The following is an 18,907-nucleotide window of genomic DNA, read 5'->3' on the forward strand; positions in this document are numbered from 1 at the left end:
TTTGGGACATGCTCTCTTTTTACATACGTTATATTTGCTCGTCATTGTTCTCTCCCTCATGATACCTCATGTCATCACAACATACAGAGTGCCTACAATGCATCAGATGTATTCTGGTAGCTTCCAGGAGGTTTCCTCCTCCTTAGCCACTGAGACGAAGTGAGAGATACGCTGAGGAGTACCTACGGATATGAGTACTTGTGATTCCTCCGTTATGACTGCACACAAAAGCACGCAGGTTTCCAAAGAATATCCAAGTGTGTGCTTGATTAATACTGTTTGCCTTCCTGCAGACCACATTGCCTGTGCCCCCCCTGCTCGCTTCCTACTGTACCTTAGCAACACGCCACGAGTGGTTCAGGAAAGGTGGAGGAGATGTCTAGGAAGTTGATAACATGTTCAGACTATTTGTCAGTCTCTGGAGAGTTCCCACTACTGCCTCTGTTTGGGAATTTCTCCATCCTTAGTTTACAAGTGATTTAACAAGAAGCATGTGAATACAATGGGGTATGCTTCACTCTACTGTGGTAAAAAAAAGTATGACTCAGTGGGTAAACATGTTGTGGAATTTGCTACAAAAATTGTATTTGTTTTAACTGAATACCACAGTAAATATTCATGCAATTAAAAAAAATAAGATTGTTATCGTTCCAAGGAAAACTGCCCCAAAGGCAGATAAAGTACAAAGGCCAATCTTTCAGGAAAAAATAGCTTCCCTTATTCATGAGCATAATCCAGGAATAGCTGTCCTTCAACTCCTTCTATCACCTTTTCCTTTTGAATTTTGCTAGTAAGTGGCCTCCAAAAGAGGAGAAAACAGAAAGGAGAGACAGAAATAAATTTTAAAAGTAAATAAAGAGAATTAACACCCCCCATATTTTAGATTACATTCGTAGGTTTAACTTTTCCAAAAGCATCTCAGTCTTTCATTTTTGTGGCCCGGGTGCTCCCTGGGATCTGGCCTTTTTAAAAACTCCTCTTCCATTCTCACCAAATTGAAAGTCAAAGCATTAGCAGCAAACTGGGACCTGAACTTGCAGGATGTATCTTGTGTGGCTGCATTGTTCCCTCTTTTTCTGTCATTCAAGTTTCCCAGGCAGACATTGCCCTTGAACGCTCCCGTCGGAGTAAGCTTTTTCCAAAGTTGCTACCTGGCATCTGAAATCGATTCCAGCCACAACTCTGCCCAGCAGCAGCAACGTGATATGGCAGAGACAGCGAGCACAGTCCATTGCCCACTGTTCCAGCTAGTGTATGGAAAGGGAAAACTTCCCTACCACACAAGATACCAAGTTCATGAGCCCACTGAGTTTTCTTTAGTCCCCCCTGACACCTTGCATCACTGAAAGAGGACCGAGGAAGGAAAAAAAGATGCAGAGCAAGGAAGCAAGAGAAAAAAGATAGGAGAAGGGAACAGTGTCAAGACAACAGAGGTGCTTGAAATGTTGAGAATTAGTTGGTTTTCACAAAGTTTTCACATAGATATGTTAAACCACTAATACTAGGGGTTAGCCATTATAATTGTCTTCTGCTAGCCCACGGGACTAGCATACTTCAAGTTATGTGCCCCCCAGCGAACCGTATATCCACCTTAAATACTATCTGCAAGGACATAAAAATACACAAAGCAAAAAATTTGTAAACAAGGGTTAGTAGCACAGTGGTACAGTAGATTGTCAATAAAAACAATAAAAGTGTGGATACAGATTCGTCTACCTTGTGTGTAACATTATTGCCAGTTACAAGGGAGGGACTCTGTAAACTCATAATTCTGAAGTTTTGTTAATAAGCACAGAGCAACAGGTGAGTGACCCATCTACTTTATCCAGTTCTGTGTTGGCTATTGGGATCAGCATGTGGTCCTTCAGTTTTTCAAATACCTGTTTAGGAAAGAAAACGGAACAGAATTGTTACACTTTATGCCTCTCTATTTTCCCTTTTCTCTAACTATTTACAGAAGGAACAGCCATGGATTGCTTTATCAGCGGGTGCTAAGCCATCTCATCATTTGTAATCAACGCTAACATCACAACTGCAATGAGGGGAACTGTTGCTATGTCCAGTTATGCAGAAGAAGCACCAGGGGCACAAGAGACAAAGTAATTAAATCGGTAGTGGAGATGAGAACAAAGTCCAGGCCTCCCACCTTTTGCCATCTGATACTTCCCTGAAGGGATACAACAGTCCATTCTAGAAAGCACCTGATCATAGAATCGTAGAATCATTTAGGTTGGAAAAGACCTTCAAGATCATCGAGTCCAACCATCAACCATGCCCGCTAAACCATGTCCTGAATGATTTCAAGCCCCACGGACTTCCCAGCAAGGCCAGGATGCTGGGGGTCTCCCAGGCACCCCCAGCACGGCGCTCACCTTTGCACTCTCTGGGTACTCCTCGGGGGCTCGGTGCAGCAGGACATGGCCTTTGCTGGGAATGTTTAAGTAAATGCAGTTTGCTGCGGCATCGTCGGGTACCGTCAGCTTGTCATAGCGGTGGTCGCTCATCTGTTGCATGGTCTGCCAGGAGACACAAAGCACAGCTATTTAGACCAAACACATTAGCAGCCCCTAACAAATGGGAGAACAGAGCCTCCAAAAAATATCTAATAGTGATTGCCAAGTCAGCCAAGGGCCATTTTGCTATTCAGCAAGTAAGGAGATCTCTTTTCATCTCTGCCCTTCAAGGAAGAATCAACTAACCCTAACTGAAATGAGCCGTAGAAAACCTTTGTGAAATGGTTCCTGCAAGCAGCAGGATTAAGCAGGGCACTCAGTAAGTATCCTCCGTGGGTTCTTTTCCTCAAGGAATGTGCATTGAGTATGCAAAACCCCTGCCCACATTGATGGAAACTATAGGTGCTCAGCACCTTCAAAAAAAGCAGCCATCATTCAATATTTATAAAATGAGCATGAATTAACACAAACAGGACAGGAACAGTTCCCAGCCTGGCTATCAGCCCAATCTTAATTCTTTTCAGGGACCTCCTTTCTGCCTTCCAAGCAGTTACTCTTTCACTAAGCACCTGTGCCAGGGAGCGAGAAGGCACGTCTGTGCTAATCCTCGTTCCCAAGGGGACAACACAATAACCTCCTCAGAACAGTAAAGCTAGTGGGTTTCAGAGGTTTGGGTTATAAATATAGGGCTCATACACAAATTTGGATCCTGGTTGGAATTTCAGAGACAGAGACTCTCAGCACACAAGAAGCCTGAGATCCCATGTTTTGGATCAGGCTCAACTTTTTAATAAAGATGGGAAAAGCCTGGAGACAAGACGCCCAACTCCCCATTGTACTGCTACAGCTTTACATGAGCCTCACCCTGACAGAGACCGAGAATAACACAAAGTGAACAAAGCTCAGAGTCAAAAACTTTGGTCCTACTGAAAGCCTAAGCAAATTCAAGTGTTTCAGTTTCTCTCCTAGCCCCTCTATTACATACATTGCAAAGATGCAAACAGAAAGAAAAGGCTTTTTTTCAGCTTAAAAATACACTAATATTATCTTAAAAATAAACTGATACTCTGTTAACAAAATTTTTCAACTAAATTCCCTCCTCAGGGAGACCCCACAGATTTACATCGCGTAGTAGAGAGCAGACTTCAATTTCAGGCACAGTTAAGTTTATCATTAAATTATTTGCAAGGTCATTCATTTGTAGTACTTCTCATTCATAAAAAAAATACTATATGGAACTGAATTATAAAAAGGATCTACAACATATTGGGAAGCAACAAAGCAACTCACGCTAGCACACACTTACAGTAAGTAATTCCTTTATAGGTCTGGATACATTTTTCATGTTGTAGCCTGAGTCATCCACATCCCTCAGAGAACATGAAATTCACAATGAAGAATGCCACGCATTCTTGAGGAAGTGTTATCAGATTGTCATTTCTTGTTCTTTCTGAAGTTGTGAAACTCTCCTGAGCTTCCAAGTTCACATCTACCTCCATAAAAGGTTAATGTGTTTTTCTGGGGAAAAATCCTTGCACCTTTACTTCACCGGATGTATTTTTATTACTGTGCTTACCATGGTTGACCTTCCTATTTATATTTTTGTTTCTGTTATGTTGCCAAGATGTATTTTATTACGCTTTCCTTGATGTTGCAGACATCTAGCAGCAGGTGCCATGCCTGCATGCAGTGCAACTCTTCTCCCTGGTAACCAGAGCCAGCAGACTCATCCTCTACCTGCAGCTTCTCTCTTCTTGCCCACATAATCTTTTTAAGTCTCAGTTAAGGAAACATATTTATTAAATATGCACTAAAATACACGTATCAGTAGAGGAAAAGCCACCACACCTGGATTTCACTCAGCTCCCAAACAGTTGTGCTTTCTCCAGTCCTTGTTAGAAACAGAATCCCAATATTGTAGGTTTTCTGTAGGAACAGCTCATTCATCAGAAATATATTGTGAATCACTGTGAAACATTTCCATATGAAATTATGAATGAATTCTTAAGCAGAAGGGTACGGACACATCTCCCATTCATTTGCTTCTGTAAAATGCTGAAGTGAGAACAGCAGCAGCGAGCAGAAATGGAGAACAAGTGGCAGGGCCCTGGCTGTGCCTCAGGAACCAGCTTTGGGGACCCTGGGAGATGATGGCGAGGGCATGTTAGGAGGACTGTTTTCAAGATTAAAAAGCACAGAAATGGTGGCTGAATTAATTCAGAAACAAATGAGAAAAAATGAGTGGGAAAGTGAAATGAGGCAGCACGGGAGTTTGAGTAGCTGTGACAGTGGGAATGGGATCTCAGCTAGCTCGAACACCACCACAAGAAAGCATTTATTAGTAACTGGAGGTTTGACAATACAAGATTACTCTCTTCCTCGGCTCTTAAGGTAAGAAGGAAATCATATCTGCAAGCTTTTATCACTGTTACAACTGTGCCTGCATGTTGAAGTAAAATGTCAAAAACCACTTTCTTGAGAGAGCACCCAGGCACTAATGCCCCAAACCGGCCCCATAGGGAGGCTCTAGATGCAACAGAAATGCACCAATGTGACGCAATCTGGTTATTTTAAAGACCTGTGGGGTTTTCCATACTTGTGTTATGTAAAGTCACTGAGCACATGTGCCTGGCCAGATGGGACTCCACGGCAGAGAAAGAGATAAAAGCAAGGTCCTTTGGTTGTATTTTCTATCAGATACACACCCCAAACATGTATTTTTTTGGAAATGACAAGTTTACAAAGACTATAGCACTCGCACAATGCATTTGCGGAGGGCTGGCTTTCTGCCCACAAACGTTGTATGACCAGCTACATTAAGGGCCAGGCATTTCCCGCATGCCTAGTTTTTCTGGGAATTTTCTTCAGCCCGAAGAGGGTAATTTTCATTGCGCATTCTCTCAGCCCTTAGTCATGCTTTCCTTACGTTGAAGTCATTCGCATAGCCTAAAATGCCTTTTCTATAGTTTTTTTACAGTGTGTCCTCAGACAACTGAGGTAATGGGTAAGCTAAATAATCCTAAATATGAAGCAGCATTATGCATGAAGGAAAAATGCATATGCGTTTAGGGCCTATTATCACTGACAGAGTTAAGATGACCACATGCACTTTTAAAACAGGCCAAGCCTAGTTACAAATTTTCCCCCTCCAAGAGGAAGGCTGCAGTCTGAGTCCTGCTGCCATCCGGGACCTAGTTGCACCCAGATTGCTGCAGGACAGACAGCGACCAAACCCACTGCACCTGCAGCGTGCCTTTGTACCTCCAACACCCCACAAGCAAAACCAAACATACACTGAATGTTCCTCTTGCTAACGCAGCAGTGAACACCACTTAAAAATGCCCGTGTCATGTCCACAGAGGAGCAGAAGTGCAGATTTTTGGGGTCTGATTTTTGTTTTGATTAGCCCCTGCTCCCCTGGCCCCCAACAATTAAAAGAAAAATCAAACCTAAGGCCAAGTCAAATGCATATAACCCTACACCCACAGGATCACTCTCTCAACAGATTTCAGCTACCCTTTCCTAAATCCTTCAAGTCACAGCATTCTTAAAAGAAAACTATTTACTTAAAACTGTTTAAGATTTTTTTTCCATCCCATCTCTTTTCCTTCTTTCCAAGAACATTGAAGTTTGGCCTGTTTTACACTGACGCTTAAGTAGCATTTGGCCTGGGGTACAGAGGAAACTGGAATCTTTTAATCCAAGAGATTGAAAATTGTGAGAAAAGATTAAGCTACATCAAGATTTTACCTACAACGATGAAAATGAAGTATTTTTGTGGTGCAGGGCAACTAACGCTGATGAGAAGACTAACTCAGCGATATGCAGACACATCCCCCCAGGTTAGCTGGGAGTTTGGAAGGACAGCACGCTTCTGTTCTGCTTGGAGGAAGGATCACTTGTCTGGGAGCAACTTCAGGCTTATGCCCTTACACACTTAAGGCAAAAGATGAGGGCAGGCACCTGGCCAGTACATTGCCATCTGGAGGGAGGACTGAGAGAGAAAGGTAAATTATTGCTTGCTACCTGGAAAACACTGCTGATTACCAAACCTGCCATTTTTTAATGCTTGAGGAACTGGAGGAGCTTCTTTTTTAGCGCTGCATGATGAGGGTCTCCAGCCCCATGTGAGAGATGATGATATCCCACTTCTGGATCCTAAGACAGGGACTGGAGGTGACTGAGGTTTGGTGTGTGGTTCCCAGGAACCTTAACTCAGCTGTCATACAGACCAATACCACCTATAGCACTGCCCCAGGAGTCTGTCCAGTTTGCTTTTGAACCTGTAGCAAGGTAGCTTCAGAGTTCAGACACATACTGTGTGAGGAAGCGTTTCTTTTCCTTTTTTTTTGAACTTGCCCCTTGCCTTTAGAGCTCCCCTGATTCTCGCACTAGAAGAGACAGCGAACAATTGATCCCCAGTTGCCTTTTCCACATCATTCCTGATTTTATAGGCACCTATGATCCCATCTCAGTTGCCTCCTTTTCAGGTTACATTCATAGTGTGCTTAGTTTGCCTCCTTAGACAAGCTGTTCCAGGTGCATCCTTACTACACTTTTCTGAATCTTTCCAGTTCTACTCTACCTTTTTTGGAACGAAGGGATCGTGCATGCAAAATACACACAACAGCCAACATGCAGACGCACCACAGCTTTAATCAGTGGCATAATTATTTTTTCCATTTGGTTTTCAGCTGAGCTGGCAATTTCAACAAGCCCAGGATCTTAGTTCTGTGGTAATGATCAGTCAGAACACATTATTTTGTATGTGATATTCACGTTATTAATCTCCCTGTCCCTGCTGCACATCACTTTACACTTATCTACACTGAATTTCATTCATTGTTTTATTGCCCTGCCTCTGTCTATTAATTTCCTTCCTCGCTTCTTCATATTTGGAGAAACAACTGGCACTGCAGAGAGAAAGCAGCAGCCTTAGGGTTCAACACAAGAAAGTGCAGGACAGAGTAAGGCTGGCGAGCTATGCCATTGTGCTACATGCCTGGGTGCAGGGACACAGCCTGGCATACAAACCACGCTACTCAACAGCTTCTCAGAGTTTCCTTGAAATGCAGCAGTGCCCACAGTGACCATAGACAGTTGGCCAGGCTGACCAGAGGAGACAGAAGAGCAGAGCTGGAAAAGCCAGCGATCTTGCTTGAATGACAAGATCTATCAGGAGTGTCATTCCCGAAATGCAGACAGGCGGAAGAGACAACAGCAGGGTAGACTCAGTAAGAGGAGGACAAGACAGCCACTTTGAGCAGCATAAATCACAGTAGAGTGATGTAAGGCTTCTTGTCAGGTACTGAAAAGTCTGCTAGAGATACAGGATAGGGTAGCATAGACCCTATGGATGCAAACTGCCTTTGAGATCTGTTTGAAACCAGCAATGCTCCAGTCTGCGATGGTCAATACGCCAAATTCCTTAGCCCATACACAGCCAGAGTGTTACTTTAATTTCCACCTACCACCCATGCTCTCAGCAGCTGGGCTTTGGGCTTCTCCTCCCTGCTGCATCCTCTCAGTCATGTTTTCCAGAAGGCAGAGTTCTTTAAGCAACCTCTCCCACCCTGCTCCTCGGCTTTTCCTGGCACAGGACACCTTTTGCATCACCGCAGATGTGACGGGTACCACATGCCGTTCATGTGCACACCTTTGCTGCTCTGCCCCTCCAAACCACCTTGCGTCACGGTCACGCTGTCACCTGCCTGCCAGCTCTGCCCAAGGACCGCTGCAAAGGGAAACCATGACCTGAGGAGGGGAAAAGGAAGCAGCTTACGTGCATTGTTACTCTCAGTCAAGAAGGCGAGAGGATGAACATCCTGTCTTTTGGAACAGGAACCCAGGGAGAGAATACTCAGAGGAAAAAAAAATGCAGCAAAGGAATAGAAACATGAGTCCCCATTTACGCAAGTCAAATGACATCTCAGTCAGCCTCTCACCCAGATCCCATGGCTGACAGCCTTAATGGTGACGACAAATATGTATTGAAAGGGACACTTTCCTCACCCTTTAAAAAAAAAAAAAGTAGACTAATACAACAGTCTCTATTCTATAAACGTATACTGTTGAGTCTGTATCTTCCAAAAGACTAGATTCTTCTGCATATATGGAACTGAACAGCACTGGCACTCCATGTTTATTACAACATCTAACTTTAATTAAAAGAAACCCACAACTAGTTGTGTTTTTATAGTAGCAGGTCATCTGGTACTCAGTGAAGACCTGAGTCTTCTGAGATTCTGTACGCCCCTAATTCATAAAGTAACAGAAAATCAGAAGGAGCTAAAGGAAAGTGCACAGAATTTTTTTAAATTGACCGATTTTCCTATCTATAAGGCTGAGAGCAGCAAAGTCTTATTTTTTAATTTTTATTTTTAGGGGCAAGTTGTCAACTGTTCTCTGGATTTCACTAACCTTTCTTTGTTGCTGCATTACAGAAAAGTCAGCATTCATCTGCACTTTCTGCTAATTCCCTACCTGATGTCATCCTCCTTGGGTTATTAATATTAGTAATCATTTCCACAGCAACCCATTGTGATATCGTAAATAGAGAATTATGACTTCATGTGGGGAATAAGCAGAGGCACAAATGATGAATTCTTAAAGAAGAAGAGATAATGTTTTCATGCAAACTTGTGCATTACTAGGAAAGACAGACACTATACAGACAATAGGAGCAGGAGATTTAGCTGAGCCTGTTCATGCTGCCTGGGCGTATGGGCTGCTTTCTAAGAACAGCAGATACATGTTTTTCCTTAGGTGCCCATTCTGGAGGTGCTTCTATGGCAGAGTTGGGAACCCCTCAGCTTTATGCAGGCACTATAACCTTGCTCTCATGCAGGGAAACATTACTCGGCTTTTTAAAGCTGGCACACTGCAGAGACTTCAATTATACAAGCTGGAATACGAACAAAAGGCATTTAATCACATGAATGGGGGCAACTGCCAATGCTAGAACAACTCCTTGCACCCAAGTCTTTAAAAGCACTGCTCTGATCATAGCTTTGGATACAGACCAAGTGCCTAGTTGCCCAAAAGAGACTCCTTTCTATTTTATCCTTAAGATGTGGTTTCGATAAGCCTCCCTTGACCTCTGTCAAAACAGCTGCATTTGCAATAGTGTCCTTCAGGGAATAATTTAGGGGATGAATGAGCAGCTCCACACCCAACAGAAGATATTGAATGGGAGAGTCAAGAAGAAGGCAGAGCAATCATGTCCAACCTTTTATCGAAAGCAGAAAAAAAAAGCTATTTACTGAAGTCATGGTATTGCACTACTGTACATATTCTGATACACTCCTGACCATAATGAAATTCCATTGACTAATGAGGTCGAAGCCTGGGATACCAAGGACGAGCTCAGAAGTGCAGATGTCGCCACCGCTCCAGGTCCTGCTGGGCAGGTCTGTCCAGGGGACATGAGGGGTTACAAGCTCAGCTGCGCTACCCGCTCTGCCTCGCAGCCCACCTGGCAATGCCCCTCAGCCCTGACATCTGCCACGGCCACGCTGCCTCTGTAATTAGCATCCATTCCTCTGAAATGACCAACTGAAACCCCAGACGTTTCACATGCAACTCCATTATCCCAGATCTCGGAGGGAATACCCCAGACACAGCTGGCCACAGGGACCAAGATCAGGCCTTAGGGTGGGATGAGTGCTCTCCGCATCACAGCCCTCAGCCCTAGGCACCATGCCGGGTTTCCTACCTTCCTTCTAGGTCCTCTGCTCCCTTCTGAAATCCATCAGCAATCACCAGGCATCCAGCATTACACCAGAGCAGCAAGTTCATACCAGTCCCGTGGGGAGACCCTGGGGCTAGTCCTTTGGAGACTGCCCAACACCAGAGCCTACCCAAAGGACAACCTCATTTCCCAACGGCTGAGAGAGCAAGTTCATTAGCAGGCACTTGCTACAAATACAGTATGTACTGCTTGCAAGGGAATAGTTGAGCTTGCCAAAGCTATGAACGTGTAACCCTCAGATCCTTTGGGATTGCTACCGAGTTATCCAGAAGGTGGCAGAGAATGGTTTGACCATAGACAAAGCTGCTTAAACCAAGGACTGTGTCCACTGTGATCTGCCACTGTCCAAGTCTTCGCTCATCACAGAAAGCAGAGGGGATTTGTGCTCTGTACCAACCAACACAAACGGCCAAAGGACAGAAAGGCGGCTTTTCAGGATTTAGTATAGAGTGAAAGAGTACAGAAAGGCGTGTATAACAGCTGCTGCGTCACGGTTCTCATCATCATCTTGCTTAGCGTTTGCCTTTGCTGCTGGAACCTGAACTGGATTACGTACTGGGCCAGTTCCTGCTCTTCTGCTGTCCCAGCAAGACCCCAGGGCTGTGTCTCTCATTGAGGAAAACGTGGTGCAGAGCGTTTGCCCGCAGCGCTGCCCTGTCACCTCCCTGTGCCAGGACCAGCACTGTCACAGCCCAAATTCATCCTCATTCACGCTCACGGTAGAGGTCAGTGACTCCAACAGCGCAGGATCAGAGCCCAAAGGTGACATGTTTGGAGGAAATCCTGGCCTCACTGAGGGAACAGAAAAATAATCCAGGCTTTACTGGGTCAACAGCCACGGCCAATGTTCAACTACGGAATTACGTGTACAGAATTATGAATGGGTTTAACTACAAGAAGGAATTGAATGCATGCTGAAAACAACAGAGGGAAGTCAAAGTTTCAGATGTGATAGCCACTACAGGCCCTGGTACTTTCTGCAGTTAATTTGCCTGTCTCTTTCACGCAGTTTCCTCAAGTGGCAATTTTCAGTTGCAGCCCAAATAAATATTTTATACTTGCCAGAGCCTGAAGAGGATTTAATGGTTAAAACGTCACTTCTGATTTATTACCTGCTTCTAGCATGTCATCTATAATCCTAAACTCTGTGCACTCATCTCCTAGCTCACTTGCAGCGCTCTACAATACACACGCTGCACTAAACTCATGATCAGTTGCACTCTGCCATATGTGAGCACCAGACGCAATTTCTTTTTCTATTTTTAAAGTATTGTAAGGATACATGATTTGCACCAGTAAGAACAATCAAGAAAAATGTCTTTTTCAAACAAGATTGTTAGTAGGAAGATAAATCCTATTTTAATAGCATAGCATGATACAGCAGTTCACTTGCTGCCTACCAAGACACACTACAGAATGAAAACAACCTAACTACCAGAGATAGTTAAAGACAGCTTAATCATCTTGCTTGTATGATTGCATTTCCAGACATGAAAAATGGCAACAACAAAGGAGAGGTTTAAAATAACAAGCTATCACAATAAAGGAGTGGCATGCTGGGCTGTGCCAGGCAAATGACTTGGTACAAGCTCAGGGGGCTGTACTGCCACACAGACTGCGATGGGTAATGACGGAAGCAGCTGACAGCACTGCTACAGCTCAGTCAATCTGGTGAAATTCAGAGAGCAGCTTTTCTGCTCATTCTATCACTGCCTCATAGAGATCCTCTTGCAACTGCATTTCCACAAGACTGCAAGAAGCTGATTACCAACTGAAATGTTTTTCTTCAGAGGCAAGTGAACCAATACAAAGAAATCACTAAGGTCAAAAAGCAAGAATTCAGATGTTAGAGGAAGCTAGTGATAAGCAGCACTGCCAACTCCATCATTTCCAAGATGGATGCTTTACCTATTTGTTTTCCAATAATTTCTCTGAAGAGATTTAGACTCCTGGAGGAACAGCTAGAGGTTCCCCAGGATGAAAGTGGAGTTGGATCCAATACACTGAGCAAGAAACACTCTGGGTAACTTCATACATTGCTCTGACTGCGATGTGGTTGCCTGATGTAACCTGTCAGCTCGCTAGGAGCATGAGGAGGTGTCATGGGTTGACCCCGGCTGGACGGCAGGTGCCCACCAACGCTGCTCTCTCACTCCCCCTCCTCAGCTGGAGAGGGGAGAGAAAATATAACAAAAGGCTTGTGGGTTGAGATAAGGGCAGGGAGATTATCACTCAGCCAATTACCGTCACGGGCAAAACAGACTCAGCTTGGGGAAAATTAACTCAATTTATTGCCAATCAAACTAGAGCAGGGTAATGAGAAATAAAACCAAATCTTAAAACACCTTCCCCCCACCCCTCTCTTCTTCCTGGGCACAGCTTCACTTCCAAATTCTCTACCTAGCCCCCCACCAGCATCGCAGGGGGACAGGGAATGGGGGTTGCAGTCAGTTTATCACACACTGTCTCTGCCGCTTCATCCTCCTCAGGGGGAGGACTCATCACACTCTTCCCCTGCTCCAGCGTGGGGTCCCTCCCACAGGAGACAGTTCTCCATGAACTTCTCCAACGTGGGTCCTTCCCACGGGCTGCAGTTCTTCACGAACTGCTCCAGCATGGGTCCTTTCCACGGGGTGCAGTCCTTCAGGAGCACACTGCTCCAGCGTGGGTCCCCCACGGGGTCACAAGTCCTGCCAGAAAACCTGCTCCAGCGTGGGCTCCTCTCTCCACAGATCCGCAGGTCCTGCCAGGAGCCTGCTCCAGCGCGGGGTTCCCATGGGGTCACAGCCTCCTTTGGGAACCCACCTGCTCTGGCGTGGGGTCCTCCATGGGCTGCAGGTGGATATCTGCTCCACCGTGGAGCTCCCTGGGCTGCAGGGGGACAGCCTGCCTCACCGTGGTCTTCCCCACGGGCTGCAGGGGAATCTCTGCTCCAGCACCTGGAGCATCTCCTCCCCCTCCTTCTTCACTGACCTTGGGGTCTGCAGGGCTGTTTCTCTTGCATGTTCTCACTCCTCTCTCCAGCTGCAGTTTCTGTTGTGCAGCAACATTTTCCTCTTCTCTAAATCTGTTATCCCAGAGGCCCTACCATCGTCACTGATGGGCTCGGCCTTGGCCAGTGGCAGGTCCATCTCGGAGCTGGCTGGCATTGGATCTGTCGGACATAGGGGAAGCTTCCAGCACCTTCTCACAGAAGCCACCCCTGTAGCCCCCCTCCACTACCAAAACCTTGCCATGCAAACCCAACACAGAAGGGCAAGTGCTACAGCACAAAACTGCTGCCCCGAGCCAGAGTCCCTAACCTCAGCTGGCAGGGTGTGAGCAAGCATGACCACCACACACATGTAAGTGTCTGATGCAGAGAAACACACTGAAAACTGACATAGTTGACTTATTTTTTAAAAAATATCCACCAACAATCAAAGACTGCTAGATTATCTTGTTAATTACCATTTTCTTCTAAAAACGTATCTGCTTTTTACTGTACCTTGATTAATGCTGGTATTTACTTGACGGCTAGTTACCAGCAACATTTAATCAGCTTATCCAAAAAATATTTTTGGCTACAATAGCTAAATTGATGCACTGCAACACGATTAGCCGAGCTGTGCAAAAGGCTTTAATCAAACTGATGAGTTCTCAGATTAGTCCTGGCTCAAGTTCAAATTGCAGCTCTGAGCAATCAGTATTGTACTTGAATTTTGCTCATGTTTATAAACACTCTATACAAGTGTAGCGCTGTCTGGATATCTGCAAACTTCATCAGGCTGCTGCTCACGATGCATTTCGAGTTTGAGCCTGAATATTTGGGATAGTGCACATTTCACAGAGAAAAATGCAGGGCACTTTCCATCCCAGACTAAATCAATCTCACAGCATCAGGAACATCAGACCTTTACAACCAAAACCATTTCTCATAAGTTTCTCAGGGGAGAAGACATAGGTGATAAGCTGGGAATTGTCGTCCCAGAGCTTCACATAGTGATTTCTAATAAGAGAGTAACTTTGACAGCTTGTTCAAATGAATGAGCAAACTTAAAGCCACTCCAAACTATGCGGGAAGTCAACGGACTGTCCTCTTGTTTAAGAGCTCCCCTAAGCTCACATGGAGCAATCAGGCTGCTATCCTATTCCCTTAATTGCTGCCAAGCTGCAAGTCTAAGCTAGCCAGGACTGCACTTTCCTGGCCTCCATAATTCAACCCATGTCCAGCAGGAGAGATTCTGAGATTTGAAATGTTGGTTTTATCTTAGCTGGGGACTGAGACATTTTAAATCTTGAACTGTCACAAGATAAAAAAGGAAAAAAAAAAACAACCCACCAAATCTCTGCCGAGCTCTGATAGTAAAAATGATGCTGCTGGGAAATGAAAAGTCCTAGGATTATGCCCATGAGGAAAATGTGTAAGATCCGAAAAGCAAATGTGCAATGAAATATCGCAGCATGGCAGTAAGGACAAGAAGTCTCTCAGGCCTCCATCTTGCAAATATTTAAGGAAGGATGTTTTAAAGTAATAAAAATCACTAGCTTACTGAAGCCAAGGAGGTGTACAAGCCATGCAGGATGTGTTCCTAAGCTCTTTGGGGGCCAGGGATGTTGATTTCAGAGTTACATGCTATTTCTGTTGTAAATGTTCTGCCTGGAACAGATTCAGATCAGTAGCCTTGGGCACTGATAGTGGTGCTGTTCTTCAAAATAATTCATGCTTTAGAATCAGGGCAAGAGATACAAGTCGGGTTGCATAAGTTGCATTTAAACTGAGTGGATTTCAGAGAGCTTTCTCACTAGTACAGCAGAGCTATCTCCACCACTCCTCATTTATTATAAGGGACACACGGCTGGCTTCCTCCATGCGTTAGTGATCACATTGCATCAAGGAGGCTTCTGCAAAGCCAAAGAGCAAAGCCTGCACTTAGGTTCTTATTTACTGGCAAAAGAATCAATATGATCATAAGGTGAAAATATAGGACTTCCTGCCATCACTGAAAAGTAAATTTTGGTTTAACCTTTGAAGGCAAGTCCTGACAAAAATGTGTAAGACACTTAGCTGTAATGCTTTCAGACATACTCTGACTTACCTGCATCTCAAACCAAAGTGTGCAGAATGGTAGGTCTTAATTTATCAACAGGGACAAACTCCCTCAAGCTTCACTTCAGGTAAAGTCTCAGTTGCACTTTGCTGTTTTGGTGCCCCAGCCAAAGTTTCTGCTGCAAAGCATCAGTGCCTGCAGCTGTGCTACTGTGTGGGAGCAGAGATGCTGATCTCTTGGGTGAGCTGTCTCATTGCCTATATGCGTAATGAGATTCATGGCCTCAGGTGTCTCTGTGCCCACATCTCTGAAAAAGCTTAACTTGGTAGATTTGCTCTGAACACACCCAGCAGGCAGGAAAGCCACTGAACCCAGCGCAAACCACAGCAGCAATAAATATTTCCCATTGAGGATGATGGTGGTAGTACAGCATTGACCTGCTACACAATGGATTACTGGTTTGCAAGTCTGCCAGCAAAGAGAAACCCAGATTCATGAGGCCTCTTAGCCCCAGGGTTCAAATCCACACCTCCCACTTTAAAGGAAAATGTTCAGAGACCCAAATTATCAGCAGGCTGGGGTAAGACTACTCTCCCTTCTTTCTGTTGAAGCCATGCTGTTATGAGACCCTCGTGGGACCAGAGAGGAAAAAGCATTACCAGGAAGGAACGTGACTTTGCAGCCAGATGACAGAGGAAGGAGGGATGGCAAGTCCTGGACTCTAGTCCCTGCAGCTGGAGTTACTGATTTTATCCAGAAAATCTACACTGCAAAATGTGTACACAGGTCATCTTTGCAACAGGGATCAGACCCCTCTCCTTCCTCCTTCATGCCAAAACTTTTACTTCCCCTCTGGCAATTTTAAAAGCCATGTTTCCTTATGGCAACATCTGAAGTATGTATCTCCACTGCTCTGATGATACCTCCTTCCTCCCTCCTACCACCAAATTATCACCTTTTTAGTCAACAAAGCTGTAAATTATAATCTGTATGATCCATTTTTTTTCCTGAAGATAGCTAAAGCTAAATTAACATCACTGTTCTCTTGCCTGATATAAACATTCTTTATGGTTTGCACATACAGGAGACCCTGAGATGTAGTAATTTCCTCTTTCATTGATCTATATCTATTTTAAAATTCCAGCATCCTTGAGCAGAGATTAAAAACAAAAAAAACCAAGTTTGTTGTTTAGAAAATTTTCTTACGTGCTTTACCTTGAGGGCTTTCTGTGCAGCTTCACTTGATCCAATAGCAATCAAGTTTGGTCCAGCCATGCTGCAAAAGCTCTTCAGATGCAAAGCATCATGAACAGGGACTGTGGAGACAGCATAATCCTGTACAGAAGCAAAGAATGGTTGCTATAAATATTTTTAATTGTCCTGGTTCCATAATTATATTGAGATATTCCATAATTAATTTTACTCTCTGCAAATTAACAATAGCAACATATCCCAGGGCACAGCGTCAACTGTTTAAGTATGACATACCCCTCTGGACCAGCTTGTCTTGTCTGGTGCACTGGGGTAAAATCCAGAACATGTTTCAAATATTACTATTGTTGCAACTGTAAAGAAATACATTAAAACATGTAATTAAACAGTATGTACATAAAACCTCTCCAGGGACCAGCAATAAGAACACATTGCCGATACATGAGAACATTAAGGATGTGAGTGTCGATTTGCTCTCAAATAATAACAGCCTCCCACTATCCAAGTTACTTTTATGCAGCGATCTCACATTTCAGATCCAACTTCAGCATCTGTCACTTTGCAGGATGCTCAAACCTTTTCAGTAACTTGTACTTTTTTTTTTAAAAAGTCCTAAATAAAGCACTTGAGTATGACAAATGTCTTAGCCAGTACAATTTTTAAATTGGTTCAGTGGATGAAAGCTTGTATTTCCTGTGGCATGAATGAATCTACAAACCTTAAATGTGTCAGCCAGAATTTCTGCACCACGTTGATTTGTCCGCCTGGAAAGACCCACAAAAAATTCTCTGCCTGGAATGAAAAAATGAAGGGCAAAACAATTACAGCATTTTTTTTTTTTTTTAAGCCATCCAAAAAATCACCACATCAGCTCCTTCATCAGAACATACACATTTTAAAAACAGGCCAGCTTTAGAGACATTCTGAAGCAATCTTTCATGGATATCATTTTCTATCTTTCTTTTCCCAACTTGAGTAGTAAAACTGAAAATTCAGCATAGAAGAATGCAACCTGCAATTGCAAGCTCATAATTTAAAGCAATTATCTTCTTCCAGAAGACACATTTCACCAGAAGCATAAATAGCTTCCTCTTCTAAAGCTCCGCAATGGTCACTGAGTCAGGAAAGAGAACAGCTGGGCTGGATTAGTACAGCACTGATTGACCATTTCCCTCTCCCTCCGAGATTTCCTCCGGTCTCAAAGGCAGCTCTGCAGCCACCGGCATCCTCCAGCTCCAGAGAAAATCAGTGCTGGATCTGCACTGCCTTAGAAAGGCCTCCCTTCCCGGTCTGCCTCTTTTGAGGCCCTTCTTTCCCCTTGGTGAACTAAGACAAGCAGCCAGTCTACTGTGATGCGGATCAAAATAAACAGGCTCATTCAGCACAGCCAAGGAGCAAGCGTGCGCGCAGCCAATGTGAGAAAATGCCTAATGGGTTTAACGACATAAAAAACACAGTCAGTATCTTCATCTTTGAAGTCAACCATGCATATAAGTTGTCTAGCACATGACATCTGGCAGGCAACTCCACCACTTTCTCCATAAACTAAAAATGCATTTTTTGCATTTGATTCATTGAAGTAGTGACAATCATCTGCCTCAAGCTTTTACAAGTCCTGAAAATGAGTCTGGTGAATGTAGCTGCTTGTAATAAGAAATATGAAACAACTGCAGGCAGTTGACTACTGAAAGCATTTTTCTTATTGGCACTTTACAAGCTAAAATAAAATTTGTATGCACAGTGCTGCTCTTTGTACTGTGCGTACTGCTACTTCATTTATTCAGGCATTAGGCAGGACAATCGAGGGTTGCATTGAAAATTCATCTCTCAGCTACCTTTGTGACATTTAGTAAACAACTGATTTAACAAACCGCATGAATGACATTTTATTATGCAGACGACAGATAACATGGTCTTCAAGGCACTCAGAATATGTAAACAGCAAATTCACTACCACTATACCTGTAAATAAGACGTCTCCACCATCTAAGGTTGCGTTTTCATCTATCATCTCTACTATATTGAGGTTGAGACTTTCTAGTACTCTCTTCACGGCTTCAACCTGTTTAAAAGAAAGTTGTTTAGAATATATTGTATCATTGAAAAACTTAAAAAAACTACCAGAAATACATATTGTTAGGAAGAATTCAAGTCCTTTAAAGTGCCTTTAACAAGGCAGATGGCAGGGTCCCTTGTGTCCCTGCTCATTGCAGCTCCCCAACTCTCTCCAGAGGCCTTTGTGGTCTGGTGAGGATGGAGTGTCAAGCGGCAGTGATTGGGCTCTTGCCTTTGCACAGGAACCACGCAGCATCTGGGGGAGACAGACGAGGGATCCAAAACGCATGTTAAGTCCAGTCCCTCTGCACAGTAATATCCTCTCTTGCAAATCCTGTCCCTTAGATTTGAGCAGGAAAAAGCACCAGCAGAGGAGTGACATTCTCTCCTTCCGCACTGCTCAGACA

The 18,907-nt window shown here is 44.1% G+C and overlaps 1 protein-coding gene across 1 annotated transcript; it reads right to left on the reverse strand.

Annotated features, from left to right (window-relative positions):
* Nucleotides 1-874: 874 nt before the first annotated feature.
* DDAH1 (dimethylarginine dimethylaminohydrolase 1) lies at nt 875-18,507 on the reverse strand. The gene is made up of 5 exons (XM_010582579.1): nt 18,408-18,507; nt 17,164-17,237; nt 16,449-16,568; nt 2,373-2,516; nt 875-1,880 (listed from the first exon to the last, which is right to left on the reverse strand). Exons 1-5 carry the CDS (start codon nt 18,454-18,456, stop codon nt 1,764-1,766), a joined length of 504 nt encoding a protein of 167 aa, XP_010580881.1. The 5' UTR covers nt 18,457-18,507; the 3' UTR covers nt 875-1,763.
* Nucleotides 18,508-18,907: the final 400 nt, after the last annotated feature.

This window comes from Haliaeetus leucocephalus, unplaced genomic scaffold (assembly GCF_000737465.1).
Source record: "Haliaeetus leucocephalus isolate CR32 unplaced genomic scaffold, Haliaeetus_leucocephalus-4.0 Scaffold848, whole genome shotgun sequence".
In the NCBI taxonomy this organism is placed as follows: domain Eukaryota; kingdom Metazoa; phylum Chordata; class Aves; order Accipitriformes; family Accipitridae; genus Haliaeetus; species Haliaeetus leucocephalus.

Excerpts from the sequence above, each read along its gene's own strand:
- DDAH1 (XM_010582579.1), bottom strand. The coding sequence starts at position 18,456 with ATGATAGATGAAAACGCAACCTTAGATGGTGGAGACGTCTTATTTACA. Across the intron at positions 17,238-18,407 it reads TGGAGACGTCTTATTTACAG|GCAGAGAATTTTTTGTGGGT; the intron begins GTATAGTGGTAG and ends TTTTCATTCCAG. Across the intron at positions 1,881-2,372 it reads AGTACCCAGAGAGTGCAAAG|GTATTTGAAAAACTGAAGGA; the intron begins GTGAGCGCCGTG and ends TTTCCTAAACAG.